This window comes from Lissotriton vulgaris, chromosome 4_1 (genome assembly GCF_964263255.1).
Source record: "Lissotriton vulgaris chromosome 4_1, aLisVul1.2, whole genome shotgun sequence".
NCBI classification, from domain to species: Eukaryota; Metazoa; Chordata; class Amphibia; order Caudata; family Salamandridae; genus Lissotriton; species Lissotriton vulgaris.
Window position 1 is genome coordinate 1,075,002,090 of NC_141691.1, and position 23,033 is coordinate 1,075,025,122.

The 23,033-nt window shown below is 49.5% G+C and overlaps 1 protein-coding gene across 1 annotated transcript in view; it reads right to left on the bottom strand.

Annotated features, from left to right (window-relative positions):
- Nucleotides 1-23,033, bottom strand: part of DNAH5 (dynein axonemal heavy chain 5) — a 5,605,957-nt gene that overhangs the window by 3,745,254 nt on the left and 1,837,670 nt on the right. Inside the window, exon 16 of the mRNA XM_086967405.1 lies at nt 15,512-15,683. Coding sequence (XP_086823531.1) covers nt 15,512-15,683 — 172 coding nt within the window. The remainder of the gene's footprint in view (nt 1-15,511; nt 15,684-23,033) is intronic.

Consider the following 23,033-nt stretch of genomic DNA (forward strand, 5'->3'; position numbering starts at 1 on the left):
ACCAAGTTTAGAAAGGATTGGGATGCGGCCATGTCTCTATTAATGGGTGAGGAATACAGCTTCCTGTCATATTGACTAAAAGCCTGGGCTATCTCCGCTAGAGTGAGTCGTGAGCTATGAGTGTCATCTACGATCTCCGGGACATTCCTGTTAGCTTGTTGGTGGGAGGCCAGCCAGTAAAGCAGCTTCCCATTTTTGTCCCCCCAACCATAGATCCTGGCCATTGTGGCTCACCAAATAAATGTGGCTGCCTCAAAAGAGTGTATTTGGATGTCCGCACGGATGAGACCTAGTTGTCAGAAGATGTCTTCGTGGGGATTCAACTCTAAGCACTGTTCCAGCCGAAGGGCATGAGCCTTCAGCTGGGCAACAAGAGAGGAACTTTCACACTCACAAGCTTTAATGTAACTTTTAACAACTCCCTGTATCACCGCTTTACCTGCCATACACAGAGTGCCTACCTGAATAACAGAACCTTCATTAGTGTGGAAGTAAGCACGCGTGCAGTGCTCAGTGACTGGAAAAAGTATTTATCTTGGAAGTACAAAGCATTAAGGCGCCACATGGGGAGCAGGCCTAGCGGTGGTGATCTGAAATGGAGAAGTAGTGGTGAGTGGTCTGAGATTCCTCGAGGCAAAATAAGAATGTGAGTTTTGGAGCCAACAATAAAGGACAGGTAAGAAAATAAGAGCAATTCGATAATGAATAGGGTGAGCTGCTGACGTACGTGTATATTGACAAATTCTAGAGTGCCAGGACCTCCAAGCGTCACAAAGGCCTAAGGTATTGATCCAATCAGTGAGTCGGCAAGCCCCAGTGCACCTGAACGCGGTAGGAGTTCCTGTACTCTCTAGATCGGGGTCTAATAGTGTGCTAAAGTCCCCCCTAATACTCTAAGGCCCTGTGGCAGGTGTGAGAGAAGTTTCATAAGGTCACAAAGACAAGTAGGTAAACTGGAAGTACATATATGCTTTTGAAAACAATCTACATAGCGCTCCTGTTGGTCCCATGTTACATTTGAAACCACATAAGGGAAGGAACAGCGGAAAAGATTAGCTACCCTCTTCGCTCCCTGCGAGTACCCCGCATGAAAAACTCTATTGTAGCCCTCATGGTCAAGGAAGGGACAGAGAACACTCCTGCCCATTTCACTTGGTCCAGCAGACCGTTAACATTCCATGATAAAACCCGGGAAGGCATGTGGATGGGAGTCAAGCGGTATTGTAGGTGGCAGGCCACTAGAGAGAAGGACCATTGAGGGAGGTAAAACATTGGCACTATGTTACGAGTGAAGCCTGCCCAGAGAGTAAAGTATCAATCGGTGTGAACATGTGTGCCAAAACGTTAAAAAAAAGAAAGAGGGTAAACGAATACATCATACATAAAACTGCAATAAAGAACCAACCGCTTCTGATAAAACCCATCCCCCCAGCTCCCACCCCTCCCTACACTTCAACCCAAGAAGCATCTGTCGCCCTGAAACAAAGTATAGTAAAGTAGGATTTACTTTCATGGTTACCCCCACTTTTTGCTGGTGTTAATCTGTTTTCTGACTAGTCTCACTCGGAACCTGCTAATTAGGAACCCAGTCATTGTGCTCTCTCACTACATTTGACTATGGTAAGTACTTTAGTACCTTCCCAATTGGCTACTGGTGTACCCTACCATGCGGTACTAAGGTACCCAGGGCATAGGTACATCAGAGGTCTCCATGGGCTGCAGCATGTATTATGCCACTCAAATCTTGACTACAGGCCTGCCATTGCAGCCTGTGTGAGTTGGTGCTAGCACCACTCACTCACCACTCACAACAGATATACGTTTCTTTATATATGAAGTCACTGCACTTAAAACCTAATAGTCACCCCTACGGCAGGCCTTTGAATCCTAAAGGCAGGGTGCTAGGTTATAAGTGTGAGGGTGCCCTACATAAGGAGGATACATCATACACACTCCGGAGTTGATTTTCTAGGCTTTGCAAGTGTGGCCATTCATTTAATAGATATAGTGGACATCAATGCACAACATCAGAGATCCGATCAAAGTCAGTAGCCTCATCGAACAGATCGAAACACATCAAAAATAGCTCACTATTGCCATGATGTAGCGAGAGAGCTCAAAATGGAGGTAGTTATTCGGAATACCTCCAGTTTTTTGTGAGGGTTCCCTTGGGTGGGAAGCGTGGGATGGTGGGGTCACTGGCAAAAAGAAAACATAAAAAATAAATTGTTATTTTTTCACTGAGTTTGGAAGCATGTGAATTAAAAATTTTAAAAATCCTCATTTGTTAACTTGATTCAAGTGGACCGTTGTAACGTTCCAGGCTCCCAAACAGGTGGGGTAGACACAGGTTAACCAGGTTACTGCGTATTTGCCTTTTCCCTCTATGATGAACTCAGATAGGCCTGTGCAGCTGAAAATCTTATCTTGGAATGTCAATGGCCTCAGAGATGTTCCTAGAAGGAAAAAAATCCTAGAGTACTTGAGGCTCCAGGACAGTGAGGTGTTTTTAATAGAGTTCCATTTGTTTAAAGAGCACTGGGTTGAGATACTAAAAGGGCAAAAGTGGGTTGAACATTCTGTGTATACCACCCAATCATGCCCAGCGAAGAGAGTTGCACTTTTCTTTAAGAAATCAATTCAAGTGACCCTCTTCGTAGATGGGCAATAGCTAGGGCTAAAATGAATGGATCTTCGTTGACTTTTGTGGGGTATTACGGCCCTATCTTGGATGATCCCACCTCATTACATGCTCTACTCCTCCAATTGGTGGATATTAACGAACCTAAATTATTAGTTGGGGACTTTAATGTAGTCATAGATCCAACCCAAGACACAACATCCAGGAGGGCTAATGTAGCGACCCCTAATACGAGAACTGCCCTGAAACAACTGATGGTGGACATTGGTCTCTCTCATGGATATTTGGAGGTGGATGGGAGACAAAGCAGGGATGTAGGGAGAAAGTATACCCTTGACAACAGAAAATGTGGCCACCGATCCAGGAAAGACTTCTTCCTCGTGGACTCATTTATTAGTAAGAACACCACTAGTGTCACCCATGCCCAGGAACATCTATCTGACCACTCCGCAGTTATCCTAGAGATTACTCATAAGAACAGGCCCCTTTCTCGTAGGTGGACCTTAAACCGCTCCCTACTCCTTGAGCCACATGTAGTGGAGAGATTGAAAACCACCACCAATTATTTTTTCTCTCTAACTTGTACTGAGCTCCCCTTCATATTGTATGGGATACGTGCAAGACCTTGCTAAGAGGTATTTTAGCTGGCCTGACCATTGCACAAAATAGGGAAGTCAGGAAAGTACCCCAAAAATTAACAAAGCCGGGGGCGTGCGTGGCTTGGCAAGCCATGATGGCGGTCGTGTTCTGAGTGTGCTCCGGCCAGCCCTAAAATATCCTGCACAATTATCCTGTCTGTCCAACTCGGTGTCGGTTCCTGAGCAGCTCTACCGCGGTCGGAGCGCGGCAGCATACACCCGGGCCAGTTTCAACACAGCAGGAGGTTCGGCGGCGTTGCTACGGCCGCTGAGAGGAGCTGTGGCCTTCTGGGGGAGGTTCCCCATGAGAAGCCAGGGAGTTTCCTGTTCTGGCCGGGCTGAGACATAGATCTGGCAGCGGTGCGGACGGCGGGCTGGCCGTGGGCCCCCTTCGTTGATGGTCAGCGGAGTGGAGCTCGCCTGTGGAGGATTGGAGTCCCTTGTTTGGAGGAGGATCGGCGGGGCTGCTTCGCACTTCAGTGCCAGCTCGGGCCACGGAGGTAAGAGGCGGCTGGAGTGAGCGGCGCGGCGGGCTGGCAGCCATCTTGAGAGTCTTGGAGGCGGCAGCGCTAGATCTTGGGGTTGAGGAGAGCCCGCTGTGACATTGCGGCTTCCCTGGGGCCCAGTGCATTGTCGGGTGTGCCCCACTGTAGCTATCACTCCCCCCCCATCCTCCGCTCAGCTGCAGTGTGTACACGCGGGGATTTTGGCGGTCGTGTCGGGCCACGGGGGGAGGGGGGACCCAGAGCGGCTATGCTGCCGAGAGTCCGCATTGACAGAGACAAGATCCTTGAAGCTGGTTGGCAGGGGGGCCACTGCGCTCGGAACCTAACAAGGTGCTGAGTTAGTTTCCTGCGCCTTTCCCCCTGTACAGCATCGGCCTGTGAGCGGTAGTAGGACCTGGATGTGAGGCATTGCTGGGGGCACTGGCTGCCATATTGGGCCAATGCTGCATCGCTGGAGGTGTACACGCTGGATCTTAGAGTAAGTGGGGCTCTCTGTGGCGCCGAGGGCTCTGCTGGATCCTAGAGCTGAGAGGGGGGGGGGGGGCAGTGTGTGCCGGCACACAGGTGGGGGTGCCTGACCACTATTCTCTCCCCCCCTCGCTGGGGCCGGTGCTGGCTGGGCGTTCAGCGGTCGTGTCAGGCTGCAGGGGGAGGGAAACCCTTTTTGGGAGTGAGCCACGCACTGGTGAGTGGTTGGATCGGACTGCCGTTGCCTGCTGGTGGATGCTCAATCTGCCGCCCTCCGATGCCTGTGCGGAGAGCCCTATAAACAGTCCTGACGTGAGACAAGGGCGGTGGGGGTCAGACCAAGCAGGGCCCCATTGATAAAGTTACTGGTGCTGGAGCGTTGGCTGGGACATCAGGACAGTACCGGACAATACGGCACTCTTGGCGTCCATCATCCAGTCCAGGGACATGCTTGACGCCAAAATTGAGACGGTTGGCTCATATGTCATGCTGTTGAGGCAGGACCTGCGCAATGCAGTGTCGCGCATCACGGAGGCCGAAAACCGCATCTCCGGAGTAGAAGATGCCATCACTGTATTAAAGAAGAAGGTCGCTGTCATGGAGACGGTTCAGAAGGGTCTTGCGCTGCGGGTGGAGGAAGATGCTGAAGGGCGGGCCAGGCACAACAACCTCCGCTTCGTTGGATTTCCAAAGGGCTGTGAGGGAGACAACATGGAACGTTTCCTTACACAGTGGTTGGAGGGTTGGCTTTCCCCGGAGGTTATCTCCTGTTGCTTTGTTGAGGAATGGGCCCACAGGGCGCTCATGCAGAGGCCTCCTCCTGGGGCTTGCCCACGGCCAGTTATAGCGAAACTCTTAAACTAATTAGACCGTGATGCCATCTTGAAGCAGACCCGAGCCAAGGAACCTCTTACCTACAACAATGCACGTATCCTTATATTCCCGGATTACACGCGACAGGTGCAGCCACAGCACAATAGTTTATGGCGGCGAAGTCCCGCCTGAGAGACCTTAAGCTCCCCTATGCTCTGTGGTTTCCCGCCCGCCTGTGGGTTGTATACTGCTCCCACACGCACCTCTTCGATACCCCAGAGGACTTTTTCAAATGAACTGAAAAGACAGTGCAGGTGAGAGTCCACACGCCACCTGGTAGAGAATCTGATTCATCGTCATGTGAGGTGGCCTGGAGAGGCCCCCGGGGCTGGCTGAACGGCAACAAACGGTCACGGTCCAGGCGTCGCTCCCAGTCATGTACTGTCCCTTCTCGGGGATCCGCATCTGGGCGACAGATATCAGCGGATTGATTCTTGGGTCCGCGGGGTGCTGCGGGGCTCCAGACTGTGGATTGACTGTCGGATAGATTTGAACATGGGCTGGTCCCTATGCCAGGCCTTTGCTGGCTGGGGAGATGCCCGGGGGCATGAACTGTGAGTTGGGGATCCATTGGTCGGAGCGGCTCCCATCCCCCTGTTTGGTATTGGGATCCCTCCCGGCCGCGACAGATTCTTCAGTATTTTTGAGGTATTGGGTGGGGGGGTCTGTTGTTGAGGGGGGTTGTTCCTGTTTATAGATCGTGCGTCCGCTGTGGGTCCACACTTTTTCACACACACACCGAAAAGTCCCCTTACCCGTCATAGTGATGGATGCTTGACCGGATGGCCAATACACCGTATGGGATGCGGGTGACCCCTGGTACCCTCCGCTTTGTTAGCTGGAATGTTCGAGGGGCTCAAGATAAGATTAAACGCGGGCCATACTTCAACAAGCCAAACGGGCCGGGGCCGACGTGCTCCTGCTACAGGAAACACAATTAATGGGCACCAAGGTCCTATGTCTGCAGAGATACGGGTCCCAACACGTCTTCCACTCTGGCTTTATTAGGGGTTCACAGGGGGTGGCGATATTGATACACCGCAGGGTCCCCTATACGCATGAAAAACAGTGTGCAGAAACACAGAGGCGATATATCTTCCTTCGGGGCAAGATTGGGGATGATCTCCTGATATTGGGCAGTGTCTATGCTCCCCCTCCTCTGCAATAGAATCTGGTGGAACGGCGGATATGCCAGAGGCGCTTCGGTGGTAGGTGGGGACTGGAATGATGTCATGGAGTTGGGCCAGGATAGATGGCGAGGTGGGTGCTGTCTGGAGAGCGGTCATCCCACGAAATTGTACTCCCTAGTGACGGAGCTTGATTGGGTGGATGTCTGGAGGCGCCTCCAGGTGGATAGTCGGGAATTCACCTATCTATCTGCAGTACATGACTCGTTCTCCAGAATTGACTATCTCTTTGTCCCCAGGGTGACAGTGAGTAGAGTGGTGTCAGTGGACATTATGCCCTGGGGCCGTCAGATCACTCCCCTGTGGCCCTTACGCTTCAGATGGGTTGAGGGCAACAGCCGTTTAGCTGGCGTATGTCTGTGTGGCACCTGCAGAAAGATGACTATAAGGAGCGCATGAGTGAAGCTATCGATCACTATCTGACTGTTAACGTGTGGTCCGTTTCCTGTACTGAGACACTGTGGGAGACACTGAAACCCACGCTGAGAGGGGTGGATATTTCCTGGTGTGCAGCGGCACGCAGGGAGCGTAAGAAGGAGCTACTGCAAGCAGAGGCAGGAATAGAGGCGCTTGAACGTAGGAGCCGGGAGGCAGAGGGGGGCGCTGTCAGGCGGCAACTGTTACTGGAACAACAAAATTATGCAGCCCTCTTAATGGTTGAGGCCCGCTAAGCATGGCTGGCGAGGCATAACAGAGTGTATCAATGGGGCGATAAGTCCAGCAAGATGCTGCATCGACTTTGCCAGGGTGCCTTCAATTCCCAGGCCTTACCAGAAGTCCTGGGCCCGGCGGAGAACCCCAGGCTATTGCCGAAAGCTTCGCTGCTTATTATGCGGAACATTAAGCTCCAAAAGAATGCCTATCAGCTGCCGTCATAGATAAATTTATTGATGATTTACCACCTAAAGCCATGTCGGATGAGGTGCAGGAACAATTGGAGCTGCCGCTGACAGATGAGGAGTTGGGCACTGCGCTGAGGGAACTCAACCCCGGGAAGGCGCTGGGACCCAATGGATTCCCCAGTGAATTTTTCAGACAATTTTTTATACAGCTGGCCCCGGATTTTAAACCGGTGACAGAGGAGGCGCGGGAGAGTGGCTCGCTTCCCCCCGACTGGAGACACGCGGAGGTGGTGCTATTCCACAAACCGGGTAGGCCCCCGGAGCAGCATGCTTCATTCCATCCCATCTCCCTCTTGAATGTGGAGTTGAAGGTTCTTGCCAAGGCGTTGGCCAACCGTCTTCTGCCCCACATTTCCACTCTGGTGTACCCCGATCAGGCTGGGTTTAAGCCCCAGAGGGCGACCAGGTATAATATCAGGCGGGCACATGTGGCGGTGACGGCCAGCGGGCAACTGGGGGAGCCAGCTGCACTTCTATTGGCCGATATGGACAGGGTGTTTGACTCCCTGAGTTGGGTATACCTTTTTGCCTTGCTGCGGAGGCTCAACTTTGGCCTGCGCATTCTTTCCTACCTAACGCTACTATACACAGACCTGACGGAGTCGGTGCGGGTGGTGGGGCCACTTTCTACGTCCTTTTCTATTAAGCATGGTACAAGGCAGGGCTGCCCCCTGTCCCCATATTTATTTGCGCTCGCTATGAGCCGCTGGCAGCCTGAGTGCGCACTGACGCTCAGATCCCGGGTTTTGAATGGGCGCCGGGCCTATCCGATAGGATTGCATTATATGCGGAAGATGTCCTTTTCTTTCTCATGGCTATTGATAGGACTGGGCTGCGGCTATTGCGCATTCTGCAAATCTTTGGGGAAACCTCAGGACTCTATATGGACCCTCGTAAGTCAACACTATGGCTTTTAGGGGGTTAGACGAGAGTAGGAGTGTGGGCGTCCTTGGTTCACCTGGCGGCTGAAATACCTGGACATATTTCTTTCAGCTATACCTGCAGTTTCCCTAGGAACGCAATCTGGTCCGAGTGTGGGAATGCACTCGGGAAGATCTTAAGTCCTGCTCCCGTATGCCTCTGTCCCTATATGGCAGATCAGCGATTTTTGAGATGGTGGCGCTTCCCCGGCGCCTCTACCAATTGCAGAACCATCCATACCAGGTCCCACCACGATGGTTTAGGCAAGTGAACGCAGGACTAGGTCAGTTCCTGTGGGAGGGGGAAAGGTGTAGATGGCCTTGCGCACATGTTTCCTGTCCACCTACTGTGGGGGGCTGGCGTCCTCGGATGTCCTCTCGTACTATCAAGCTTCACACTTGCTGGTTCTAATGAGTGGTGGTACGGTGACAGGGGAGACCCTGCATATGCAGTTAAGCGGCAGTTCATGGGGCGCCATTTCCTACATACAATGTTATATTCGGCGTCGCTGCAGGGGTCGCTTCCATCGGTCACGCGGGTGGTATTTCTGATTTGGAGGCAAGCTCTGCGCCACATGGGGTGGTGGAGCACTTTCACTCATGAGACCCCCTCTGGGATAATAGGCGTCTGCCTCAGTTGGCGGCGTTATGGGGTTTACGAGATTGCGACACGATAGGTATCAATGTCCTTGGCGATGTCATGAGGGGCCGGACGCTCAAATATTTTCAATACCTGCAGAAGGAATATTTGATGCCGCGATCCCAGTTTTACTGCTACCTGCAATTTAGGCATGCCCTATTCCCTAGCTTAGAGGGCCTGGAGTCACTACCGGAATTTAGCCCATTAGAGGTGAAGGTCTTCATAGGAGATCTCACTGACAGGATGATCTCTTGAATTTACCAATGCCTGGTCACTCATTGCTCCCCCACGCTACAGAGGCTTCGGAGGGCTTGGGAGGAGGATGTGAGCGCATTGGAGGAGGAGGATTGGACTGAGCCCTATCAGCCCGAGGGGGCGGCAATAGCGATGTGCCTTCGGCTGGTGCAGTTCAAGTACCTACATAGGGTCTACTTCACCAGAGTGCATTTGTGGAAGGCAGTGCTGATCGCCTCCTCTATGTGCCTTGGCTGTAATCGGGAGGAGGGCATATTTATTCACACGATATGGAGCTGTGCGTCTCTTAGTCGCTTTTGGAGTGGGGTATATTCCTGCCTCTCGGAAGTTCTGGGATGGGAGCTACCCCGCACGCCACAGCTGGCCCTACTGCATGTTATGGAGGAGGTAGGGGGTAATATCTATAAGCGACACCTCATGCAATTGGGCTTTACACTGGCAAAAAGGGATATTGCCAGGGCATTGAAGGCACGTAGGTCCCCATCGGTGGCCGTTTGGAAGAATGGGCTGGAATTCTGCATGGGGCTAGAACAACATATTTTCATAGCTAGGGGGGCCCGCGGAAACACAACAAAATTTCGGAATCGGTCGGCAGACTATCGGGGTCAGATGTTGGACCCGCCACTGGTGGTAGAGGCACATTTGTCGGAATGATACATACGCATACTTTTAGACCATGGGGGCAGGTTGTGTGGAGGAATCGGAGGGGCTAGTATTATCTGCTGTGTCTTTAGGTGGTGGACAGGTTTATATGAAATTGGTGCGATCTGGGGTGTTGGGGGAGGTGGGGGAGTTGTTAATATGTGTTTGGTTATTAAATGCAAAAGTCAAAGTCATTATCACTGTATGGTTGAATTGTGCAGGTGTCTCTCGGGTGCAGAGCCCTGCAATATAGGTGCAACTTGACAAATAAAATTTGTTTAAAAAAAACAAAATCACATTGGCAAAGCGAGATATTGCCAAGGCGTGGAAGGCGCTGCGGGCCCCATCGGTGGCCACTTGGAAGAATGGGTTGGACTTTTGTATGGGGCTAGAACAGCCTATTTTCGTGGCCAGGGGATGCCTGCGCAAGCATTACAAAATATGGAAACGATGGGCAGATTATAGGGGTCTGTGGCTGGAGCCACCAGCTGTAGTAGAGACTCATCCTTTAGGGTGATCTCTGGAGCGGGTTGGGCCGGTTGAGATGCTGGGTGGGAGGGGGGACCCGGGGAGATGTGTGCCATCATGATTGGACTATCAGATTCTGTATAAAGGCCGTGGACAGGACTATATGGACTATGTGTGACTTCTGGGGGGGGGCGGAGTTGGGGGAGGGGGGTTTGGTACTATGGTATATGCGTTTGTTATGCCCCTAGATGTCACTCACAAAAGTCAATTGCTTTCATTGCTATGTATAGCTTTATTCATGTAGAAATTGCATGAAGAAATGCGATTCCTACATATTCCTTATTTGCGATTAGCAAATTGCTAATCGCAAATAAGGAATAACTTGCCATTCATTCCTATGGGCCAAAAGGCCCATAGGAATGAATGGGGAGTATTCCTTATTTGCGATTAGCAATTTGCTAATCGCAAATAAGATAGCAATTTGAAGGGTGCCAGGGGTGTCCAAAGGACACCCTGTAGCACCCCTCAAATGAAATTTTACACAGGTGTTGCACACACACATGTCCAAAGGACGTGTGTGTGTAACATGCAACTCAGAAAAATGCATTTAAATGCATTTTTCTGAGTTTTCGCAATTTACCACGAGGTCTGACCTCGCGGTAAATTGCGGCTAGAAATTGCGAATTCGCAAAATAAATTTGGATGAAGAATTGCATTTAAGGAATCTCAAATAGAGATTCCTTAAAAGTAATTCCTCGCAAAATTGCGAGATCGCAATTAGCGATTTTTGCATTTGGGATGCTGAATCCCAAATGCAAAAATCGCACTCGCAAAGGGCCAGATTCTCAGAATCTGGCCCTTTGCGAGCGCAATTTTGTTTGATGAATCGGGGGGATAGATACTTGCCACATTGATTCAATATCCAGATTTGGCCGTTCCCTCCTACAGATTTTGTGCTTCTTCTCCGGCCTGAAATAGCACCCAGTACCATTCAGCGAATTCTTTCCACAAGAAGGGTCATGAGCGTATCCTGGCATCCAATTCCGGGTTCCCTTTACCTTCTTTTCCCAAAGTCTTCACGCAGCTTGCTAATTAGTAATATTTCAATTTTGAGACAGAGCCCTTAGATATCTCTTGCAGTTTCTGCCATGAGATTAGCTTGGTGTCTTCTATAAGCTGTCCCCAGTAAAAAATACTGCATTTCCGCAAAGGAGTTGCTAGCGAGTTTTTCTTTTCGTTTTTACGTTTATGTTCAGAAATCCATGGTCCAATGATTAGTAACATGCTATACATCTTGCACTGGTTTTTGAGGTCATCTACTTGCACCTGTACAGAGGAGTCATTGTTTCCGAGTAGGCAGGAGGTCATTGGCTAGCCTGGGATGTATGCTACATCCCTCCCTTGTGGAGAGACGGGGTACTCCTTGCCACAGTCGATTAGATCTTTTCTGACACCCTAGCATAAATTGACAAATGAGGACAAAAATAATAATAATTGTGGACATCAAGTCAATTACGAGAAGTCTAAATATATATTGGCTGCACCAAAATCAGTCATGGTTGGTATCAAACATGTTGGAATCCTCCCCCAACACCAATTCCAGTGTTGAATGTAGGATCCAATGTACAGGGGGCTTCCCTAGGGAGCCCCCCATATTCCTGGTACCAACCAGTCATGGTTGGTATCAAACATGTTGGAATCCTACCCCGACATGCCTCCTGGTCACTCACGAGTGGCATAGACTCTGTCCCTTCTGCTTGCAGGTACTGCTCTTCAAGAATCCATCCTTGGATTCCACCAACTCTTTCACCTTCTTCACCAGTGCCTCTTCATTGAAGTCTTCCATTGTGTCTACGGCGTTTCCCACGTCACTTCGCACCTATGCACCCGATGGGTACTTACCTAGGGTGGTTCCTTGGGTCCCCAGCTTTTCTGAATCTTCTGGTACAAGTCTCGGTCAGTCGCAGTTTGCATTCCACTTCTTTAGTATATGGCTTGGTCTCCCCCAGAGACCACTGTGTATTTGTGTTTACTAACTTGTTTCCTTTGGAAATATTATGTGTATTGTGTTGATATATCTGGGTAGGAGATATACCAATAAGCTAGTAATAAATAATAACTAATACTTATTTTTATAACTACATCATGTGGTTCTCTTTTGTTTAACCTACACTATATGATTAGCTCTAGTAAACAAGCTACTTATCACTCATTTTGGACTAAGCCTAAAGGCTGCGCCCCACACCTACCTCTTAGAGAGCTTTCTATGATTGTGTAAGACCACTAAAATCCCCATAAGAGTTGTCTGGATTAGTGCAAGGTGCTTCATTGAAATAAGTGTGCACCATATATTAGGCCAGCCTCCTGGACAAAGACAAAAAAAGAACCCAAAATACATGACATAAGGAAGAGAAGAAATGCCCGCGAGCTGGGGAACCCCTTGCGGGGAAGAACATTCTGACTATAGCATTCTCCATTTAAAAGGAGAGCGCCTGAGGAACGGCGAAACATTTGAACAGATCAACGTAGTAAGGTTGCTGAACAGAACAATGCAAGGTACATGAATGTGTATATTCATGAGAAAGACAAGCTCAATCAGATAACTGGACTGCAGGAGAGATCAGAGTCCACGCACGGAGAAGCCGATTCAATGGATGGTGGGGCCAAATGCTTGTCAGTTCCCAGTCTGTCATCTTCTACCCCGGAGAGAGGGCTCAAGGTGGGTCCAGATGATAGTATCAGCTGTGTTTGCGGGGAACAAGAAGGTGTGGCTGACCGAACATTTCTGCATTCCTGTAGGCAGCAACTGCAGGTCAGGGAGAGCAGCAGTTCCTCGGTGAGGTCCAGGAGAGTGCGCGGGTTGGTGCAACAAACGGGCATCTGTGAGCCACTGCCACGCCGATTCTGGAGAATCAAAGAATTGTGACTCGTTAAGATGAATAAGATGGAGCTTAGCAGGAAATAACTGATGGTATTGTAGCCCCATTGCTCTCAGCTACTGCTTAATTTCCAGATACAAATGCCTACATTGCTGCGCTGCACATGTGTAATTGGGGAAAAGGAGAACTTTGGCATCACCACATAGTTCAGATTGTAGGCGGGTCTCTCTGAGAATCGCATCTCTGTCCCTATATTTCAGGATATGAGCTATGATTGGTCTGGGTAGACACCAGGACGTGGTCAAGGGGCCAAGGCCCTGGGAGCTCTTTCGATCGTAAATCACGAGGACAAATGATCACTGGACATCAAAGACTTAATCCAGCGTTCATTGAAGCCTGCCATCAATAGGGGTTCGGTTTCCCCAAGGGTCTCAAGAACTCCAATTACGCTAATATTATTGTGCTGTGAGTGGTTCTCTGCATCTTCGGCGTGTCTATGGAGCTCCGACGTGCTGATGAGTTGTGTGGAAACTTGAGACTTAAGAGTGCTGATTTTGCCCTCGACAGTAGAGATTCCGGATTCTGCTTATATGATTCGGGCAGTGGTGGTTTGGAGATCTTGACACAGCAATGCAGCGTCCCTTCGCACCTCCCCGACCTACGCCTCCACTGCTGCAGTTGAAGTTTGGATAGCCTGCAAAATAACAGTGAGCTCACTGGACGGGGGCGGCAGATTTGTTGTTGTCTGAGGGGCCTGGGAGGTCGCCAGTGGTGTCTCTAGTGTTGTGTTCCATACGTATCTGCATAGGTTTTATCCTTGCCCATGGTCACAAGCTGAGTGAAAGAGGGTGGAGGGAAAAGCACTATTTTCGGGCCAGTCTACTGCTACAGTGGGGAGTTCAGATCCACACTTCAGGAACGGCTTCCCAGTGGAGGGAGGGGGCACAGATCCAACTGAGGAGCCAGGCAGAGGTCCTGAGCAGAGTTTAAGGAGGAGACTGCCACTGCCCCCCAAGAAAGCACAAGCACTCACCTGCTGCTGTCCCAGTCTTCGGGGGTGAGCATAGCCAAAGGGGCCGATACTGGCAGCTCCACATCAGGCGGTAGGTCCATGAGTCCATGCTGCAGTCACCGCCTCTTTACCAATCGGCGAATGGGGTTGCTGCAGGTCGGATCCCCAGGCTCAAGATAGCCAGGCTGCTAACGAGGCAGGGAGGAGTCGGGTCGTCAACACGCCCTAACCGACGGTTCCAGGTCGACCCTGGCCATCACCAGGCGGAGGCCCAAATCGGTAGCCAGAGAAGCGACAGAGTCAGTCAAGGCCGCTACAGGTTCAGCGGTCTCCGAGGGTAAGAGGACGCGGGACCTAACTGACCATGAAATGCGGGCTGCCTCTGCAACCACACAATTGGGACCCCACCACCTGTCTCATTCACCCATTGCAGGCATGATCCCGGGGTCAGTTGTTTCTGGAAGAGCAAGCGTAGTTCCCCTAACGGAGTGAGGCCACCGCCGCCCAGGATCACAGTTCACTCCAGACCCAGGCAGAGCGAGTCGGTCACAGAAAGAGGCAGCGACCGAGGGGCGCATCCCCCGCCAGCCCAAGCTCCAATAGCCCTGTAGGGAAGCAGTGGGAGGGGGGCCGCGGTAGGCCCAGAAAACCTCAGCCGAGGGGTGTCCCGCCAGTCAGAAACATCCCGGAGGGACACCACCAGAGTGTAATCACCTCAGGCCCCAGCCCCAACCCTCCATCAGAGGCCAGTCATCACCTCACCGCCATGTCAGGGCCCCACTCAAGGATGACAATTCCAGTGGAGCCGGACATCCAGAGAGTGCTCCCATCCACTACGCCAGAACACCCAGGACACGAGAGGGCTGTGGCCACAGAGCAATCCCGGCTGCCATGACGCAAGGCCGCAGCGCTGGCTTTACAAGTCCATCGGACACTCAGCTGTAAGGAGGGCAGCAGAAGTCAGAAAACTGTTACGCTGCAGGCAAGATGTGGAAAAGTAGTCAATAGGTGTTAGATGGCTATCACAAGTCAGGATGGATGACGGTTAAAGGGGTTCGGGCGGAGCTGTCTCAAAATATGCTCGCCATGCTGGCCACCCTCAACACCCCGGAAGAGAATTATTTCATACAGAAATGATTCTATGAGGATTAAAGTCAGTCTTTTTTAATTCTGCGAATCAGTAAAATGTGTTACTAGTGGTTTCCCTTTTAGAATCAAACGTTTGGATCCAGAGTTGTGCCTTGTAGTGCTGAGCAACCTCATAAATGGAAGGAGTAATTTCTTACCTATGGATTTGACCCCATTACTTTACTAAAATTCATGTGGTTTTATTTAATACATGTTCCAGGTGTTGTTGATGAATTTAGGATGACAAACGGAGCAATTCAATTAAAAAAAGTCAACAAAACTTGTCAATGTGAGGTTTTGGTAATATGTTTTATGGTTCCAACAAAGAAGCAAATATTTATTCTAGACTCACCATGTTTAGCAGAAATGTTGCTGAAATATTTCTCAATGTTCAAGGAGGTCCAGTTCAAAGAAGTAAGGCCAGGTTGTATAGAGTCATCTACCTTTGCTACATGGGGAGTCAATAGAGGTTCCAAATGGGGCTGTATTTTTGCTCTAATTCTCTTATCTTCTGTCAACATCATCTGGAATAAAGTGCAAAGCACACAACATTACCAAAGTCATATATTCATCGCTAGCCGTAGTACTTTTGTTTTATTTAATTGCATATTGGATTACCTAGCTGTAAATTAGAGAAAGTGACTCACCTGTAATATGCATATCTTTACTATCACACCACCGCCTGACACAGTGTTTTACAAGTTAAAATTTCGACCTGAAACAGTGTCTTACAAGTTACAATGTGAAACTAAACAAGCAGAGCACATCTGTTACAATTGGGAAACAACCTTTAAAACGCAGTCATTGGGAAACAACCTTTACAACGCAGTCATTACATCGCACTACATTTACAACACAGTCATTACATCGCAACATCCTTTACAACGCATGTCACTGCAACGCATCCATTACACTGCATGTCACTATAACGCATGACACTACAACGCATGTCACTACAAGGCAGGCATCACATCACATGTCATTACAACGCATACCATTACAACTCATAGTAACCCTACACTATCCAACACTTACCCTACTGTTGCAACCCCTGGAGTTAGAATAGTAATTTTTACCCCTACACTATACAACACTTACCCTACTGTTGCACCCCCTGGAGTTAGAATAGTAACTTTTACCCCTACACTATCCAAGACTTACCCTACTGTTGCACCCCCTTGAGTTAGAATAGTAATTTTTACCCCTACACTATCCACCACTTACCTTAAATGCAATGTAATGGTATGTGGTATGCGTTGTAAAGGTATAATGCGATGTAATGGAATGCGTTGTAAATCTAGTTAAAAAAAATTAGTTGTAGTGGTATGCGATGTAAATGTATGCGCTGTAAAGGATGTTGTGATGTAAAAACTGCGTTGTAAAGGCAAGCGTTGTAAATATATGCGTGGCAACGTCATACATTCATTACATTTTCATACCTGAGACACCTCATGCTAAAATTCTAAGGTTAATTATCTGAATTTATATAAATTGATAGAGGATTGATGATGTCCCTTTATGCTCAATGTTGGTAATGAAAAATATTAGAAGGGTTTGGGTTTACAGCATATTCAAGTATTTTGGCAGAGAAACCTCGACAGCCTGCCAGAGAAGATTACAAATGGCAGATTTTCAGTCACTGCAATGCCAGGAAGATTGGCCACCGCCCAAACTCAGCATCAGGCTCAAAATATATTGTATTGTAATACTATTCATATATTGCTTCCTAACTATTGCGCGACCCAAATCATCTATTAAGCAAATTCTCCATTTTATAAAATTATGATGATCTTTTTTGACATTTCAAATCCGCAATTGACAGTTTTAGTATTGAGAGAACAAGGAGTAACAGGGAGATAACCTACGCAAACCAAAAAAGCGGGCTTAATGAAGGGAGTGGGAGGACCAGACTCGCATTAATGTGAGGTGGGGGGTGGGGGGGGGGGCGAATGGGATATGAGGACAACATTCTACTGCATTACCTGTACTCGTTTTCATATAACATGTGCTGCTGTTGGATCATGTAGATGTGTTACTTGAGTGAGAAGAGAGACATAATAAAGAAACAGGGCAACAAGCATAAAGCATCCCGTCAATCCCCTTAAAGTTAATTCACTTTCCTTGGACTCAGTTACTTCCATGAAGACATCTGCGCCCAAAATCATCAAAGGAATGCAAAAAGTGATGGAAGGAATATTCGAATTAATCTTAGCCACTGGTTACTTTCACGGACAGCATCTCAATCCATCATTTTTTGCCCACTATGCCTCACAAGGCAGGGTTTTGCCATATGTATATCAGCCTTGGCCCTGCTCCAAGAGGAATAGTCCAGCACAAACTACCATGCCAGGTTCACTCTGAACATCAAAGATTATGAACGATCAGGCGTGTGATCACACCACTTGTCATGGACTGTTGGCTACAGACCTTTCTTCTTGTCATTGCTGGATTAAGTTTTTTCTTGTCGGACGTGACACTTTGACCATGAACTCATATGAGAGTGGACATTGCAGCCATAGAATCCGCCCCGATCTGTCACAAAATAGTGGCCCTAAGGGTAATCAAAATTCTGCCTGGGAGGGTTGTTTTTTTAAATTACACTTTCAATGCCTTTCTCCATGGACAACAAAAGTCATTCAGGTATAGGCTTCTCTTGTGCCCCAGTCTCAAACTTCTTTCATGTCTCCTACTGCACTACATGGATGACCTACTACTCCAATTGGATCATTTATACAGCCTATCATACTTCTGATGAGGCTGGTTACGAGTGCATGACTGCAAGTGTGTTGACTGTATGTTATCCTCTATGGGACATTTTGGCTAAGGTGCATGAGGGTTTACATGTTAAATGAAGATGGTATAGGTAAATGTTTTGCAGACAATGTGAGAATAGATGTAGTTATGCATAAAGCCTCATATCTTTAGAAGTGAACTGCATATTAAGTAGTGCAATAGAGGTGTTCAGCAGGGTATTTGCTACATAGTCCGCAGAGGCGTGACAGACATTCAACCTACCAGAGGGTCAATTAAGCCAGACAAGGACTACTAAACGCAGTTTTCAGTGGAGCACCGGGACCTGGTCTCACTGAGTCAATGCTAAAACACCATTGTTTGCTATGTGAAGTCCAACCAAGACCAACAGAAGCCCACACCCTGGTAGGACGCTTAAGCTACCAAACAACTATATGGAGGCCACTCAGGAGAGACAAGCCCACAACCGGAGGCAAGGTTAAGTTACCAGAAAATGCCATAAAGAACCCACCCAGGAAGAGGAGATGAGCATCCAAGTGTGCAAGCTGACAATCAAATACCCTCTATGCAGTAGTCAGGAGAAGCAGATGCAAGTTACAGGAATGGTGATTATACATTTGGTTGTGATACAATAGCTCTGAGGGTGACCCAGGAGAGGAGCTAATCCAACAATTTTCCCGGAGGTAGCAATAAGAGAACCAAAAGGAAGGGTGCAATGAGTGATTCTATGGAAGGAATGCATTTGTGTTATTGCCGTAGCTGATTCAGGACAAGGGTAGAAGGTTTGTATGTCAGAATATAAAAATAAAGTAAACAGTATGCACGATATTAACTGGCACAATACCGTCAAAGTAAACATACAAATGGGAGTGTAGATATGCTATTTTAACTCCAAAAATACCTACCTTGACACAATTGTGCAAGTCAATTGATTGCAGTCCAAACAGGTGAAGGAGGATGAAAGGGCAGATAAACTGGTCTTGGGTTCTGGACAAGCAGGGGCTACTGGACCTCAGCTTTGGGGGCAGAGGACATTTGTCTCCTATGTTTTGGGCTCTGCAGATGTGGGTGAAGTCCAACCCCTTCAGCACTTGCCACTTAGTGGTAGCAATGGCAAGCAGTCACGGCATCTGAGGGAGGAAGTGTACGTGTATGCAAGCTCAGAACCAAACAATCACCCAGCTTCACAATACTGACTGTTCAACTCTGTAACACTCCACAAAAAGGTACAAATACCACACAGGCGTTTATGCTACTGCGTATTAGGTTCTGCCCCATCTTGCCCCTTTTCCTGGGCTCCCTGGCTGTCCCCCCATTTCAATCATTCTAGCCATGACTACCACTGGGGCTAAGAGTTTCTCTTAGACATATATCAAGGCTCAAGTGCAGATCCCCATTTAGTTCAGTATGTGGTGAAAAGAGGTGGCCAGAGAGTTGCAGAGGTCTTGAGAAGGCGTGATGTCGTTGTTGCTGGCGTTGGGGTTGGAGAGCTCTTTCACGACGTTGAAGAGTTCCTTGCTGTTGTGGGTGTTGTTGTCCAGTTGTTCTCTGAAGGATGGCCTTTTGGTGGTGCGGATCAGCTGGTGGTGTTTGCGGGTGGCGTTCTTGAGGGCTGTCATGTTATTCATTAACTGGTTGTGGCGCCAGGCTTTCTTGAGGTCACGGCAGGATTTCTTGGAGTTTTTGAGATCGTTAGTGAACCACGCGGCTTTCTTGCTGTTGAGGTTGCTGGGAGGGTTTTTCAGTGGAGCAAGGGTGTTGGCGCAGTCGGTGATCCACTGTGTGAGGTTGCGGGCTCCTTCGTTGGGGTCCGTGGTGTTGGTGGGAGGGTTTAGGCTCAAGGAGGTGGTGAGTCGGTCGGTGGTGATCTTGCTCCAGCATCTTCGGGGGGTTTATTGAGGGCGGTGGTGAGTCGTTGTTTTCCTGAAGTTGAAGTGTACGCAGCTGTGGTCGGTCCAGTGGAGCTCGGTGGTGTGGCTGAAGGAGATGTGGTTGCTGGAGGAGAAGACGGGGTCGAGCGGGTGGCCGGCGTAATGGGTGGGGGTGTTGACCAGTTGCTTGAATCCGAGGTTGGCGAGGTTGTCTAGTAGGGCGATGGTGTTGTTGCCCTGGTCGTTCTTCAGGTGGAAGTTGAGGTCTCCTAGGAGGATGTAGTCGGGGAAGGCGAGGGCGAGACGGGCTGATGAAGTCTGCGATGGCCTCGCTGAAGTGTGAGCGTGGTCCCGGGGGTCTGTAGATGAGGGTTCTGGAAGTGCAGGTGCTCTGCGGTGGCGAGGGTGTCGTCGGTGTTGGTCGTGATAGTGTTTCTGTGGGCGATGGCGATGCTTCCTCCGGTCTGGTTGACGCGGTCCCTCTGGATGATCTTGTAGCCGTCCGGGATGGCAATGGCGATGTCGGGGGCTGAGGAGGCGTTCATCCAGGTTTCCGTGAAGAAGGCGACGTCTGGTGCCGTTTTGTCCAGGAGGTCCCATAGTTCGACGGCGTACCTGTGGATGGAGCGGGTATTGAGCAGGATGCACTTGAGGTGGTTGTTGTTGGCGGCTGTTTTGGCTGGCGCGGTGCAGAACCGAGTGCAGGTGAAGTAGCAGGCATGGCAGGTGAAGGCTCCGTGGGTGTGTTTTGGGGTGGCTTGGTAGCAGGCTGGATGTCGGCCGGTGTTGAGTGCATGGAGGGTGGCGGCGTCGTATCTCAGTCGGGTTGGCTGGCTCTGGCGGGTTCCAGGGGTTCTGGCGCTGGTCGCGGTCCAGGCGTGGACGGACATAGACGGGCTTGCCTTTGGCGCACAATTGGCGCGCCCGCTGCGCGTACGCACGGTCTCTGCCAATCTGACTCAGGGACAGTTCTAGAAGGTGATGGCTTGGGCTGCCTCTGGCATTAGATTTTTGGTGATGGCACAATCCGCCTTGGGCACAATTCTTGCTTGTAGAGAATGGTAAAGTAGACAGGCATAACTTCGTACATGCAGATGCATGGCTGAGACACGTCTCTACACTTTATATTGAAAAGGAAGGCTGCATTGACCTTGGAAGCTCCGGGGTTCGCACCTTGGCTAGTGCAAATACAGACAAGGAGGTCTCAGTGGAATGTATGGGCAAAGAACAAGACTGTACCGCAGTCGAATAAGTAATAAAAAAGATAAGAAAAGACGGGACACCTGGGCCCAATGGTGTTCCAGGAGCTATCTTTAGAGAAGATCCAGTATCTTGGGGAAAAATCTTATCCAATCTGTTTATCAAATGTCGGTTGAAAGCAAAGGTGCCCGATTCAGGGCGAGGGTCATTTTTACATCCAATTTTCAAGAGAGGAGACAACACAGAGCCAAAAAATTATAGACTAATCGTCCTCTTGGACATTGAAGGAAAAGCCTGCGCCAGCACCATAATGAATGAATTAAATAGATGGATTAAAGAGAATGAAATCCTCCCCCCAACCAGACTAGATTTCGTAAAGGTTGCTCCACAATTGACAACATCCAGGCAATGTCGTATCTAAGCCAGCAAGCTAACGGTAAAAATAACAAACCAGTCTTTGCATGCTTCGTAGACTGCTCAGCTGCCTTTGATAGGGTGCCTCGACACAAGCTTTGGGCCAAACTACGTAACTGGTATATCCCAGGTCTTCTCAACGCCATTATCTCGTTGTACAGTAACATCTGGATCAAAGTCAAGCTAGTAGACAACACCAGAACAAAGAAGTGCTTGACAAATCGTGGATTAAAAGAGTGATGTGTACTTGCCCCCACATTGTTTAACTTATACACCGCTGATCTGGGGAAGAAGCTTTACAATGGCAGTCTTTTAACTCCGAAAATCGGAACCAACAAACTTCAAATATTACACTACGCAGAGGATTTAGTGGTAATGGACCAAACGAAAATCGGGCTACAAAGGGGGGTAGATGCCCTCAACAATTACAACAAAAGAAATGAACTTATAATAAATACGTGGGCACTAGAGAGCCCGGAGCAAAATGGCCGCACCTTAGTGCAGCTCTGCCAGTCGAGATCACCATCCACATATTATCCTGTTGTATTGGTGCCACCCACGGCTCTGCTGCTTGTATACTGACTCCCAGACTGCCGAGGAACATTTTGGGGCTGTTGATTTTGCTAAAATGTGCCTGTAACTGCCTAGCTTCATCTAGTTCTCGCCTGGCGCAAGATGGCGGCCCGTTATGTAAATACAATCGGAGCTCCCTAGGGGAGATTGCGGAATGTCCCGATGCTGTGGCCTGATCCTGTTGCGGCGACCCAGAGTCGTGGGGCTGCACATACGCGGGTGCATTATGTCTGAGCTGCCGGGTATCTGTGAGCCGAGCCAGCGCATTCCTCTCATCGTGGTGCTCGAAAGCCATTACGGATTCGGTATGCGGAGGTGAGGCGCCTGCGCTGCTGCCCCTCACCTGGCCTGCTGCTGTGGACCTACGAGACTCTCGGTGCACTTTTAGAGTGGTGAGACAGACTTTGAGGTGCCTGCCCGCGGTGCTGTCGTCGCACATACCCCGATCGCCCTGTAGGGCCCTGGACGATTGGGAAGTTAACTGCCGCCGTCGAGGCTGCTGCTGGGTGACGGGTGAGTGGTTGTGCCCCTCTGCCACCGTCGATATCTTCCCCTCCTGATATTGTGGCCCTATGCTCACATCTCTACCTTTTTGGCGTGCAGGCAGTGGGGCAATGGACAATCAATAATATTGCATGCCCTGTGACACTCTCGCTTGCTGGGGAGCTCGGGGAGATCGCCTCTGAATTGCCCCCGTTGCTGGTGATACTCTTCATCGCCGCTGCTCCTCTAGGCCTGAGGCCCCTATGTCGAAATTAGTGCTGCCCCTTCTGTAGTGCCTCCCCCATAACTCTGTTCTTCTTGGCGTTGCACCAAAAACTGCGCACTATCCTGGCTGCTGCACCACTTTGCCCAATGGAAAGCTGATGTGCTGTGCGAACGTGCTGTAATTTGCGTGGCTCCTGGTGGACCTCGTGTGACAGCCACACTGAGAGGAGCGCGATTCAGTGGGAGGCCACGTGTGTGTGAGTGTGTGTGTGCACAGCTTCTGCATGAATAGAGAACCTTGCCGTTATCATTCCGTAGGTTGAACTGTGAAAAACCTTTGCTGTGCGGCTGCTGCGC